Here is a 14,457-nt window from a genome sequence, read left to right on the forward strand (position 1 = left end):
AATAAAAAAGATAGGTTTTTGAAAAAAAAAAAAAATACTAAAATATATTGTTCCTAGGATTTGAATTCTAATTGCTAACTCATTAAATTAGACAAATTCATTAAATTAAATGAGTGTTTTCATTAACTTTTGAAAATTAAAAAATAAAAACAGTCTTTTACATGTTTTTAGTTTCCTTCACAAATTAAGTTTTGAGATCGATTTTTGTTTTCTGTCTATTTTGGGTTGCCAAACAAGTTTTTTAGTTTCAAAAATAAAAAATTATTTTTAAAAACAGAAAATAAAGGGAAAAAATAGTTACTAAACATACCCTAATGTTTTTAGTAGTTTTAGGTAGTGTATGTTTGCATACAATGTGTGCAATAAACACCATTCTCTTAGGAACTCCCATAAGCTAAGCTATGTCGGCTGGGAGGAGTCCCAACCGTCGAAGAATCATAAGTCATAACACAATTTGACTTTGGTAACCGCCAATCAAGCCTGATTTTAGATGAAACTAAGCTAGATTTTGACTGGAAAAGTGAGGATGCCTTGCTTGCTAGTTGCAATATCACTGTTGGTGTGGAGCCACCTCCTAGCAATACCTCCTATGAGCCTGTCATTTTCACAATATAAACAGTAAAAACCACTAATTCTTCAACGTTTTTGTTCCGCACCCAGATTTCTGCTCAATAACCCCTTCCATAATTATTCAGCCAAAAAAAAAACCCTTCCATAATTACCTCAATTTGAAAATGACATTAGTCCAATAACTTTGTCAGAAAATTCTTTGAAAATTCTAACTACAATTTCACATTTTACACGAATACGAAGGACATATTTTAATTTGTACCAAACTTTATTATTATTACTAGTTTTATGCATACACGGCTTAGTAAAAGAATTATATATAAATTTTAAAAAAAATATTTTTTGATAATATAATTAAATTTAATAACAAATAAAATAGTAAAAATATTTTATAGATAATGGCAAGTTTTAAATCTCTAAAAGCTCTTAGTAGTAATTTTATTTGAGGAACACTAATTAATGATTGGAGAGAAATGATATATCTGGTTGGACTAAGATATAACTTTTACTTGTTCAAATAACAATTAAGGCGAAGTAAGGTGAGAAACAATAAATAATAATTATAACATACCGACATAATAACATTTATATTTAATTATAATGACTCGCTTGCATATCAAAGTGTCAAATTAATATCAATACTAAACATGCTAGTATGTTTATGTTAATTAATGTAAATAAGTAAAAAATTAATATCAACAATTAACACCCGATATTTCATGAATTATGATTAAAATTGACCTAATATTTTTACTTAAACCCCAAGAAATCATCCCAAATTTACAAATTAAAAACTATCCAAATTTATAAATAAATAAAAATTAAAAGCAAAATTCACTACAACACACACATAAATATATACACACAAAGAAACTCTGAATTCATTAATTACAAACAATATAAATTTTTGAACATTAAAAAAAATATGGAATTAGAGTTAAAGTAAAGACACTTACATAAAAAATTTGGAATTAAAGTTAAAGTAAAGACACTCACATGAAAGTTGAATTAACTTTGACGGAAGGGGGAGGCAGGCGAAGTCATGTAGATTTTTACATCACCTTAAATATCCATTGTTTTTATATCACCCTTTTTTTATATTTAATCAATTTTCTATCTCCATTATTTGTGGAGTGATGCTCATTATCTTGGTTTTCAATACTCAAATCTTGGTCTCATGGCTACCTGTGGATGTACATATTGGAAAAATCAGTAATAGTACCTTACTTTGTCACTCTCTCTCCCCAGTAGGAGCTTCTCTCTCTCGCCCAACTACTGTCGAGCCTTCCCTCCCTAACCCCTTACAGGGCTCTTCCTTAGGCTTATGCCTAAATTTCCTCCCTTGACACTGATATGGACCAATCAGTTGTAGAGGGCTTACTCAACCTCTGCCTCACCAAAGAGGAAGAAGAGGAAATAACCATCACAACCAAGAACAGAGCAGATTTGCTAGAGGAGTGTGCACTGAGTCTCTTTGGCCGCTTACTCTCTGAGAGACACCAGAATCTAAGAGCTTTAAAAAGCACATTGAAATCGGCTTGGAAAATGGGTTCCGACCTGCAGATTGTGGAGGTTGGAAATAATGTGTTGCAATTCAAGTTCAATTCGGAATACCAAATGCAATGGGTTGAACGAAATGGGCCTTGGAATTTCGAAAACAATCTGCTATTGTTATGCAGATGGCGGAAAGGTTTGTCAGCTTCGAATATCGTTTTCACGCACTCTCCATTTTGGGTTCAGATCTGGGATCTACCCTTTGAACACATGTCTATGGAAGTGGGTAGAGAACTCGGCAACAGCTTGGGAAAGTTCATAGAATCGGATCGAAGAACAGGGAACTCAGACCATGCAAACTTTATGAGGATCAGGGTGGATCTTCAACTTGATAAACCACTGAGACGGAGGGGAAGAGTAGCAAGTGATGATGGAGAAAAATTTTGGGTTAACTTCAAATATGAGAGGTTACCCACCTTTTGTTACCATTGTGGCCGCCTGGGGCATGACGACAAACATTGCCGGGAAAACTCTGAACACCAAAACACCTCCAGGCAATACGGGGACTGGCTTCGTGCTTATGGAAATGCAAGGGTTGTGGGAGATAGATCAAAATCTACCAGCAGCGGTGAGTATGTTGAACAAAGGGAAGCTTATACTCACACTGCGGAAAGAAGCTTCACTGCTTCAGTTATGGAGGATGGGTGCAGCAGTACTGATGGACCCGGAAAAAATGAAGAGAAGAATATGAATGCTTCCGGAAAAATCAGCGGCGCTGGATCGGAGAAGAAGACTAGCGAGAAAACCCTACAGGGGAGTGATTGTCCCACACGTGCGAGCCAGCAAATTGCAGACACTTCAGTGGCACGTGCTGAGACCAGCGCACCTCCTACTGGGCTCCCACGTGACTCCGGTTTAAACAAGCAAGCAAAGGATGCTCTATCACTTGTGGGCCAAAAAGCCCAAATTGAAAAGGATCTCATGGATGTGTCTAGCCCCATTAAGCCCACTCCTTTGCCAATAAACACAGACAGAGAAAAATCGGAAGTTAAGATAGCAAGCACAAGCCCACTACCGAGGAAAAAAACAAAAACAAAAGTCCAAATAAAAAAAATGGCCAGGGAGAAGGGGAAAGCTAAAGGCCCAGCCTCTGAAACTCTGTCTCCACCAGTAGGCTCTAAACGTGCAAGAAAGCTTATTTTTGAAGATGAGGAGGAGGATTACAGAACAAAGAAAAGATGCACCCAGTCAGGTATTTCCCAACCAATTCTTGATGAGGTATCGACGGTGGCTGCTGTGCAGCATCACCGGGAGCAATGAATCCCCTTAGTTGGAATTGTTGGGGGCTTGGGAACCCCCGGTCAGTTAGAGCGCTGCATGACATTGTGCATCGTTGGAAGCCCAAAATTGTCTTCCTCATGGAGACAAAATCGAAAGTTAAGTGTAATGAGAGAATAAAAAATAGAGTCGGTTTCGCTAATGGACTTATTGTTCCCAGTCAAGGCAGAAGTGGGGGTGTTGCTTTAGTTTGGACTCGTGATATTAATCTGGAAATTAAAAGCTTCTCTGGGAACCACATTGATGCCGTTGTTAGGGAAGTAGATAGCAATTTTTTGTGGAGGATCACTGGCTTTTACGGCCATCTGGAAACTCATCGAAGGTATGATTCTTGGCGCCTTCTCGCTTTTTTACATAGTCAGTTCCAACTCCCATGGCTATGCCTGGGAGATTTTAATGAGATATTGTCAATGGATGAAAAAGCAGGGGGTTCTATTCATTCACAGCAACAAATGGATGGTTTTAGAAATGTTGTGGATTTTTGTGGGTTCTCTGACTTAGGCTATTGTGGAATTGATTTCACTTGGAGCAACATGCAAGAAGGTGAACACAATATTCAACTAAGGCTGGACAGAGCTTTAGCAATCCCTGAATGGGTTGAGAATTTTGAAGGGATGAGAGTCTATCACCTAGTAGACTCCACCTCAGATCACTGTGCATTGCTTCTCACTGCTTCTCCGCCTTGACGTTCTTCCTATGTCAAACGTTTCCACTTTGAGGCACTGTGGACAAAAAACGAGGCATGCAGAGAAGTTATTGAATCCTCTTGGGGGATGGGTGTTGATTTGAGCACGCCTGAAGGCATTATGGAGAACTTAAAGCTCTGTGCCTCCGAATTATCTAACTGGAGCTCATCTGTGTACGGCAATATTCCTAAGAAAATTCAATCTAAGCGAAATGCCTTGAGCAATCTCACGCAACATGACAAAAATGGGGAGCTGAGTTTTGATATTAGATTTCTTCGGAGAGAGCTAAATGAACTTCTTGATGATGAGAAACTGTACTAGGGTCAAAGAGCTAAAGCACATTGGCTCAAAGAGGGTGACAAGAACACCAAATTTTTCCATGCTCATGCTTCGGAAAGGCGAAAACAAAACACAATTTTGGGGATTTGGGATGAACACGGCAGATGGTGTGAGGAAAAGGAAAGTATTGCTCAAGCTACTGTTGATTATTTCGAAAACATTTATTCCACTGCTAATACCATACGGGTTGAAGAGGTAGCAGCGGCCATTCCCACCAGGGTGTCTGAGGATATGAATGAAAGCTTAACCCAAGTCTTCACTAGAGAGGAGGTAGCCACTGCCCTCAAACAAATTCATCCAACCAAAGCACCCGGACCCGACAGTATGTCTGCTATTTTTTATCAAAAATACTGGAATATTGTGGGAAATAGTGTAACTAATATGGTCTTAAATGTTCTCAATAACAACCTGCCCATAACTGAAATCAACAAAACCAACATTTCCCTAATCCCAAAAAAGAACAACCCCACAAAAATGACGGAATTCCGGCCCATAAGCTTATGCAACGTAATCTATAAACTCATTTCCAAAATCCTTGCTAATAGGTTCAAAACCCTCCTCCCACACATCATCTCAGAAAACCAAAGTGCATTCACCTCGGATCGCCTCATAACAGACAATGTGTTGATGGCTTTTGAGCTTATGCACTTTCTAAACCATAAAAAGGCTAGGAAAGAGGGTTGTATGGCAGTCAAGCTCGATATGAGCAAAGCTTTTGATAGGGTTGAATGGTGCTTTATTAAGCGGGTCATGGAAAAATTTGGTTTTTACTCTAGATGGGTGAATCTCATAATACAATGTATCACATCAGTTTCTTATTCAGTCCTCATAAATGGGGCTGCCTTCGGAAACATCACTCCATCTAGAGGACTTTGACAGGGAGATCCCCTTTCTCCCAGTCTCTTCCTCCTTTGTGCTGAGGGTCTCTCGGCTATTATTCATGAGGCTGTTAGAAATCACCTCCTCACAGGCATCTCCATTTGCAGAAGCAGCCCTAGTGTCACCTACCTTTTGTTTGCTGATGACAACATCCTCTTTTGTAAGGCAAATCCTGAAGAGTGCCAGGAGCTCAAGAAAATCCTTCAGAAATATGAGGATGCTTCAGGCCAGAAGATAAACACTGATAAATCCTCAATATTTTTTAGCCCAAACACCCTCCAGGATACAAAGGATGCAATCTTCTCCATTTTGGGGCTGATGATTGACTTAAGACACACCAAGTATCTTGGTCTTCCATCCCTCATTGGAAGATCAAAAAAGCAGGTGTTTTCTTCTCTTAAGGAGCGGGTGGGGCAAAAATTAGCCAGTTGGGAGCGCAAGCTTCTTTCCATGGGGGGTAAGGAAATTCTTATCAAGGCGGTTGCCCAAGCAATCCCCACCTACACCATGAGCTGTTTTCAGCTCCCACAAGGTCTATGTGAGGATCTTGAGAGTATGACAAGGAGTTTCTGGTGGGGCCAAAAACACCATGAAGCAAAGATGGCTTGGGTTGGTTGGAAACAAATGTGCTATCCAAAGTCAAGAGGGGGTTTAGGCTTCCGGAACTTGCAAGCCTTCAACCTTGCCATGTTGGCGAAGCATGCTTGGAGAATTCTTACCAATCCAAGTTCCCTTCTTGCCCGTGTTCTCAAGGTAAGATATTTTCCCACCGGTGACATCCTTTGTGCAACGCTTGGTTCCTCACCATCCTACTCTTGGAGGAGCATTTTCAATAGCCTTAGGGTTATTAGAAAAGGTACCCGGTGGCGGGTGGGCAATGTAAAACAAATCCACATATGGGATGACAAATGGCTTCCTACCCCTTCCACACACAAAGTCATCTCCCCTCCCGTTAGCCTCCCAACCTATCCGATGGTGTCCTCTCTCATTGATCCGGCCACAAAATGGTGGAGAGTTGATTTGATTAGAGCCGCCTTCCTCCCCTTTGAAGCTGATGCAATTCTAAAAATCCCCATCAGCCACTCTCTACCTGATGACAAACTGATCTAGATGGGGAACAACCGGGGTGAATTTTCTGTAAAAAGTGTGTACCATGTTGCCCATGGCTTGGTTGAAGCAAAGGAAGAAGTGGAATGTTCAGAGGGGGACCCATTCAAGCCTCTTTGGAAGAACCTTTGGCGCCTCAAACTTCCTGCGAAGGTTAAAATCTTTGCTTGGAGGGCCTGTGTCAACGGGCTGCCAACAAGGGAAAAGGTTTGCACTCGAGGCATTACTACTAGCAACGAATGTCCAATATGTGGTAAGGAACTAGAAACCATCCACTATGCTTTCTTCCATTGTGAATTTGTTAATCTGGTTTGGAATTACTGGTCTGAGTTTCTGCAGTTGATCCAAAGGAATAAATGGACATTCCATGATTCGGCCTTGTACATTTTAGCCCACAAGCCTTCCACTGACTTGGAGCTGTTCCTCACTGCTGCATGGGCAATCTGGTTCAACAGAAACAAAGTTACACATGATGATAAATGCTCTTCCCCCTCTCAGATTTGGCAGATGGCCAAAAACTTAATTGAGGCGCTCAATGACGCGGTAACTATAGACTTATTCACTCCTAGACCCTCTCACCCGGCTGGCTGGTCTCCTCCTCCACCCGGTGTCTTTAAAGTCAATGTTGATGGGTCTTCATCTGATCTTGAAGAGTCATCCAGCGTTGGAGTCATCATTAGGGACTGCAAAGGCCAAACCATTGCTACCTTCTGTAAGCCTCTTCAGTCCCATTACTCGGCTGATCTGGTGGAGGTGTTTGCAATGGAGCAAGGTATCTTGCTTGCTTAAGAGTTACAGCTCTCTCAGGTTATGTTTGAAAGTGATGCTCTCTCAGTGATCAATGCCATCAACGACTCTGCATTTGGAACCCCGTACGGGCATATTATTCAGGACATTTCTCATGCTCATCAATCCTTTGTTTACTGCTCCTTCAGGCACCTCAATCGGGCTTTTAATGGTGCAGCCCATGTGCTGGCCCAGTTTGCCCGCTGTAATAGGACTATCCACTTGTGGAAAGGGGTTACCCCTTCTTTTCTAGATCCTATTGTACAAGCTGATATGCATCACTAACCTGCCTAGCAGGTTCTCTTTGTATCCCCCTTTTATTTGCAATGCAATATTATTTCCCCTTCAAAAAAAAAAGTACCTTACTTTGTCAGTATTTCATATATATATACACACATACACACACATATATTACAAATTAAAAGCTACCCAAATTTATTTAAAAAAAAAAAATTGAAAGAAAAATTTACTACAACACACACATAAAAATATACACACAAAGAAACTTTGAATTCAATAATTACAAACAATATAAATTTATAAACATTACAAAAAAAATCTAGAATTATAGTTAAAGTAAAGACACTCACATAAACACAGATTTTTCAAAAAGCGAATAAGATTTTTGTTAAAATTAATCCGTTAGTTCTCACGGGAGATATACCATTGAATGGAAGACATACCATTGATTCTGAAGACCATATATAATAAGCATATAAATTAGATGAAATTTAATAAAAATAACTTAAACAAAAGGCAACCCGAACACAAAACATATTCAATTTGATGAAAAAAAAAATTAAGAACAGAATTTTATGAAAAAAGAAAAAGAAGAAGGCAAAATACATACACGCAAGTTTCATAGGTAAGGTATGAGAAGGAAATAATATCAACAAACCGTATAGTAGGAAAATGGAAAAATACACCAAAACCGTATTTATACCTCCACTTTTATATTAGATAATTTTAAGTTGTGAAGAAGTTGATAACTTGATATGAACAAAAAGAAAGAGGAAAAAATTCTACAATTTGGTGAAGCCATTTGGCATAATCACGGTTTCTAAACCCAACTTTTATTATATAGTATATAATTATTTTAAATAAACAGAAAATTTTATTAAGGACTCCTACAGGAGGCTGAACTCGTTGTTGCAATTTAAGCTAGGAGCCTAGTAGTTTTGCATTAGAGGTGGGTTTACGAGATATAATTCTAGTCTAGATTGGGAACACTTATGAAGGAGGTGAGGTTGTTGAGCATTAGCACTTGGGGATGCAAAAAAAAAAAAAAAAAAAAAAAAAAAAACCTATTTTACATTCTCAAACACTACTTTATTTATTTTACCAACTCATTTTATAACTCACCTTACATCCCAGTTTTTATTTTTACAAACAATTCAATAAAATAATATAAACTACCTAATAAAATAATATAATATATTATTCTCTCTCTTTTTCCCCACTCACTTTTTCTCTTCACAATCAACCACATATTAAAATAATAATTTTTTTACAACCTAAATAATTTTTTTTTTTACAACCTTAATATTCATAGGTTGCAATTTTTATTTATTTATTTATTTATTTTAAGTTTATAAACCTAGATGGAGTGGGTTTTAGGTGACTTAAGTTGTAAAATAGCAATTAGGGGGTGTTTATACTCCCAATGCTAGTGCTCTTAGGTGTGGGAACCATGATTCGAAGCAAATTTGAATTTGTTGAGGACAAATCCCCATCACCATAACAGTTGTGATGCTCAAGGTGGAGGTTCTACTATTGATGAGTGATTTCCCATAAGTTAAGGGGCTTACGAGGGAATTATCACTGAATTTAATTTACGAAAGAAAAATTATGAAAACCTTATTGAAAAAAAAAAAAAAAATTATTAATACATAAAATTATACCAATTGCTTCAACTACAAAGTTTTGGTCCTATAAACAATATAAGGAAAGAAAGAGTCTAGGACTTAAATTCCTAGTTAGGGAGTACAATCTAAGAAAAAAAAGTAAAAAGAAATAACGTGGAAAGAACTAATCAAATTATGCAAAGCTCGAATTCATGTGACAGAAGGAACAAATTAGTATTTAATTACCCCGAAAGAGAAATAGTTAGCAACTTTCTAGAATTTTGTATATTAACTTTCTACATTAATAATAATAAAAAACTGTTTCTTTATTTATTTTTTATTTTTTAAAAGCTGACAAAAATAATACCTTACAAAATAAGGTTTTATAAAACTGTACAAAAATAAAGACTATAAAACATGCTAAAGTTATGGTTTTTTTTTTCCACTCTTCTTGTATATGGTTCATCTTGACCCACTACAAAACAAAATTTTATATACATATTTAAGGAGTAGGTGAAAAATTGGGTGAATTAAGGTTTAGACCCAATCTTATTGTGTATTAGACACAATATAAAACCGATAAGTAACATATTTTGAACATTTGTTCATATGATATAAAGTCTAGTGCACTAGATTGACTATAGACTTAAGTCTTAAGCAAACTGACTTAAGGAAGATACTGTCCTAAATCACAATATGAGGGGAGACACTCTCTTTACCAAAATTTTATCAATTAAACTAACTCACTCCCTACTAATAAGCCTTTCCAACAAAACCCCATACAAAGCAAGTGCCACAACCCCATGAAAAATAAAAGGGGCTATTTGGTATGGTATTTTAAGCAATAATTTTCAATTTTTAAACAATATTATACATATTTTCATACACTTCTTCGTCTGTGCAATTGTTTTAAAAAATAAAAATCCCAAAGTCATACTTTTCAAAAAAAACAAAAACAAGAAACAAAAAGGAAAAGTGAAAATACATTGTTTTCTCTCTTTTTGAAAACGCGTAGAGTGAACTATAAACTATAAAAGCGTCATTGATGAGTCTACTCCTCCAGTCCTCCTTCCTCTTGACGCGGTATCTCCTCACGACTTTCCTTTCTCTTTAACCCCACACACACACACACTCTCTCTCTCTAGAATTCCATTTTCCAAACCTACCTAAAAAAAAAACCATATTCAACAAACCAAACCCAACACAAACTCCATAGACTTACTTCTGTTGTTGTTTTCCTATCTGGGACTGACACAGATTACACAAAAACATAGCAACAATCTGAGAAACACAAGACCAACAACGATCGATGATGTTGCGTTCATGTTACAGGCCACTTGAGCGGTGCTTTGGGAGAATAGGTTGTGGGTGTGGTGGTGGTGGCAGCGATGGTCTTCTATGGCACACAGACCTTAAGCCACACGCATCTGGGGACTATTCCATCGCTGTGGTTCAAGCCAATTCTAGCCTTGAAGATCAAAGCCAGGTCTTTACTTCACCGTCCGCTACCTATGTTGGTGTCTATGATGGCCATGGTGGTCCTGAAGCTTCCAGATTCGTCAACAAACGCCTCTTTCCTTATCTCCATGGTATAATTCTCTTTTCTCTAACAAAATTCTGTTTCTCTTTGTATATTTTGTAAATAGGTATGTGTTTTTGTTTGGTTGGGATATCAGGGAAAGGAAAGGACTTGAACATTTCTTTTCTCTATTTTGGGTCTTCGGGGGTTGAGGATCGAGAAAATTTGGAATTTTTTCGATGCTTGAGTTGGGTTTTTGTCGTTTTATTTGTACGGGAAGTGTTTGTTTTTGTTTAGCTAAGCTCTGTTTGATTGGTGAGAAAGTTGGAGAACTTCATGCTTGTTTGGGTGTAGTGAAAGTTTTTGATTGATTGAGTTGGGCTTTTTGTTGTTTGATTCATTCAACTATGGGAAAGTGTTTGTTTCGTTTGTGAGAAAGTTAGAGAACTTCATACCTGTTTGAGTATAGTGAAACTATTTTTCATTGGTTGATTTGGGCTTTTGTTGTTTTGGTTCATTGAACTATACGAATTGTTTGTTTTGTTTTGATAGGGCCTGTGTGATGTTGAATTGTAGTAAAACAAGAATGACCTCTAAATTTAATGAAGTTTTGGATATTTGATAATTTAAGGGAACTGATTCCACCAAGTGTTTACTGTTCTGCAGATGGTGCTCTAAATTGATTTGGGTTTTCTTTAATTTTAATGATAGATGGTTTTTTTTTTTTTTTAATAAAAAAAGAAAAAAGAAAAGAAGAAGAAGATGAGTTAGGCATTCTTGTTGTTTTCCTTCATTTTCTTCACAACCAATTGAACAGTTGGAACTTGCCTTGGTACATTGAGGCCCTCATTGTCTCGTACTCAGTTGTTTGTTTTGATGGTAGAATTCGCCAAGGAACAAGGTGGATTATCCGTGGATGTGATAAAGAAGGCATTTGATGCCACTGAGGAGGAATTTTTGCATTTGGTGAAGAGGGCATTGCCGGCACGGCCACAAATTGCTTCAGTTGGGTCATGCTGTCTTGTTGGTGCTATTTCAAATGATGAATTGTATGTGGCAAATCTTGGGGATTCAAGAGCAGTTCTTGGCCGGAGAGATTCGGAGAGTAAGAAAAATTCAGTGGTGGCAGAACGGTTGTCGAATGATCATAATGTGGCCCTTGAGGAGGTGAGGAAGGAACTGGAAGCACTTCATCCTGATGATTCACATATTGTGGTGTATACCCGTGGAGTTTGGCGGATTAAGGGCATAATTCAGGTATGATGGGGTACCTGTGATTTCTTTTTCTTGCTAATATATTTACTATTTGAAAACTGTTCCTTTTTTTTTTTTTTTTGGGTAATATTGTACATCTGATAAAGAAAAAGTTGCATGTATTTGTTCAAGCATCTTCTATCATCTGAGTAGCTTTAAGCTAAGAGATCATTCTCAGCAGTCAAATCTCTTGGGTCGAGTCTGTTTGAGAGGAATTTTTTAAAGTTGGTCAGAATAAGGTTGTTGCAGTCAGGAAGAACTTGTATATGACTGTGATAAGTTTGTGCTATTTATATTTTTGGATGAATTTTGTGGTTTTTCTTGGTGTTATTTGATAGAATAATCATATTCTTCCTTCTATTATTGCATTATAATATGAGAAAAATAGAAAGCAGTATCTTTTGTATGCTCAATGATAATGTTAAAGAAACCATTACATAATAAGATACAATCTTGTCTATATGCATCACTCTTTGAATTGAAGGTTCTACCCCCAAAAAGTAAGATGCTTATGAGATTATTAGTCTGACCAGTAGAATACACATAATTGTTAAAGGCAAAAGGCTGTATTTGATCATTTTTAAAATATATAATAGGTATCTTTGACAATTGCAAAAGGTAACTATAACCATATCACGCAATATCCAATATCCATTGCTTTTTTCTGGACCGTTTCCTTTTGCGTGATGTAGAAAAAAAATAATAAGGAAAAAAAAAAATACACACACACACATGCATATATAGATAATAAGATACAAGCTTGTCTATGTGCACCACCCTTTGAATTGAAGGTTCTACCCCCCAAAAAGTAAAGATGCTTATGAGCTTATTAGTCTGGCCAGTAGAATACAAATAGTTGTTAAAGGCAAAAAGCTGTCTTTGATAATTTTTAAATAGGTATTTTTTTTTTCTTGATAAGATTTAAATAGGTGTCTTTGACATTTGACAAGTGCACAAGTTAACTGTAACCATATCATGCTATATCCAACATTCATTGCATTTTTCTGGACCGTTTCCTTTTTTTTCATGTTGAAAAAGAAGAAGGAAACACACACACACACACGCACGCGCACATGCACATATATAGATATGTCTTTTGAGTTGTTCTAAGGGGGTTTATATCTCCATCCTCTTCCAGGAATCTTATTCTCTGCTACTGATCCAGCATCTCATGCAGCTAAGTTAAAAAGTACCGTGTCTTCCATGCATGAGATGTACATGAAGAACCCCTGAAGCATAGTACTAAGGTCTATGTGACTAAGGGAGTTTATCATGGTTCCTTTCTATTCAACCTTTTTGGGCATGTGGAACTTAATTTCTTGAGTATTTTATATAATATAAGTTGGAGTGAAATGTGTATTTGTTGCTCTTGTTGTTTTTACTTCAAAATATCAGATAGCTGATTCATGACTTTAAGCAATGTGATTGATGAAGGAAGCTCTAATATATATATATATATATATTTTTTTTTTTTTCCAGGTTTCAAGATCTATTGGCGATGTTTATCTGAAAAAACCTGAGTTTAACAGGGACCCAATTTTCCAGCAATTTGGAAACCCTATTCCTTTGAGGCGACCAGTTATGACAGCAGAACCTTCTATTCTTATTAGAAAGCTTAAGCCACAAGATTTATTTCTGATATTTGCATCAGATGGCCTTTGGGAACAATTAAGTGATGAAACAGCAGTAGACATTGTTTTCAAAAGTCCGAGAACTGTGAGTGCCCATCTTAAACTTATTTTTTTTAACTGATCTATACCAATAATCTTGGCTCAGATTGAAGAAATTTTTAGTTTATTCTATAACTATGTGCCTAATATACTCCTGTCATTGTTGGTCTTCATCTTAATATTTGGTTTGATGGAATACCTTGGAAATCTTCCAATAAAATGGTTCAATTCTAATCATTGTGGCACCTGAGCATGTTATATGATCATGTAAATTGTTGGGGTTAGACTACATGTTTGACACAATTCCATTCATTGATCTAATACATGCAGGGAATAGCTAAGAGATTGGTGAGAGCTGCCCTTCAGGAGGCTGCAAAGAAGAGAGAGATGAGATATGATGACATAAAGAAAATTGAAAAGGGAATAAGACGTCATTTCCATGATGATATCACTGTTATCGTAATTTACCTTGATCAGCATCAGCAAAATGGTTCCTCAAGTGCTAGATTTAAGCACAATGCGGTTTGCTGCACCAGTGCACCAGTTGACATTTATTCCCTAAATGCAGATGAGGAAGAAGATGATTTGCTGCACCCAGTTTTCTAAAGAAACAATAGTTGATTGACAACATATTTTACTAAGGTTATCATTACATAATAATTGAAGAATACGTGAGGGAAGCGCTTTTCTTTTTCTTTTTCTTTTTTTACCTTGGATGAAAACATTCATTAGAAAAAGGTACAGTTCTGTAGATAATCAAGCTTGGTGGATGCAGATGGGAACAAGCTGTCATGGCATATGCAAGTGAAGTTGTGACTCTTAATTCACTTTGTTATTGATTTTGCCTTGTTTGAGGTGATGATAAATGAATACCAGAATAGTGAAAGCACCATGAGAGTACCATTTTTTGTAACTAAATAACAGTTGTCTACTTTATTAATCGTCATGGTCTCCTTGTGATATTCGTGTGA

The 14,457-nt window shown here is 36.9% G+C and overlaps 2 protein-coding genes across 3 annotated transcripts; both read left to right on the forward strand.

Annotated features, from left to right (window-relative positions):
- Positions 1-1,923: 1,923 nt before the first annotated feature.
- On the forward strand, positions 1,924-3,384 carry LOC115966729. The gene has a single exon (XM_031085898.1). The coding sequence runs from the start codon at positions 1,924-1,926 to the stop codon at positions 3,382-3,384; it is 1,461 nt and encodes a 486-aa protein (XP_030941758.1).
- Positions 3,385-10,089: 6,705 nt separating this feature from the next.
- On the forward strand, positions 10,090-14,457 carry LOC115968411 (probable protein phosphatase 2C 63). 2 transcript variants are annotated; one of them, XM_031087810.1, is made up of 4 exons: positions 10,090-10,632; positions 11,427-11,819; positions 13,296-13,532; positions 13,817-14,457. In XM_031087810.1, the coding sequence occupies exons 1-4, from the start codon at positions 10,432-10,434 to the stop codon at positions 14,090-14,092; spliced, it is 1,107 nt and encodes a 368-aa protein (XP_030943670.1). In that variant the 5' UTR covers positions 10,090-10,431; the 3' UTR covers positions 14,093-14,457. The 2 variants fall into 2 exon arrangements, with proteins under 2 accessions (XP_030943670.1, XP_030943669.1); XM_031087809.1 differs by having other exon boundaries at positions 10,091-10,632; positions 11,446-11,819.

Source organism: Quercus lobata, chromosome 11, assembly GCF_001633185.2.
Source record: "Quercus lobata isolate SW786 chromosome 11, ValleyOak3.0 Primary Assembly, whole genome shotgun sequence".
Taxonomy (NCBI): Eukaryota; Viridiplantae; Streptophyta; class Magnoliopsida; order Fagales; family Fagaceae; genus Quercus; species Quercus lobata.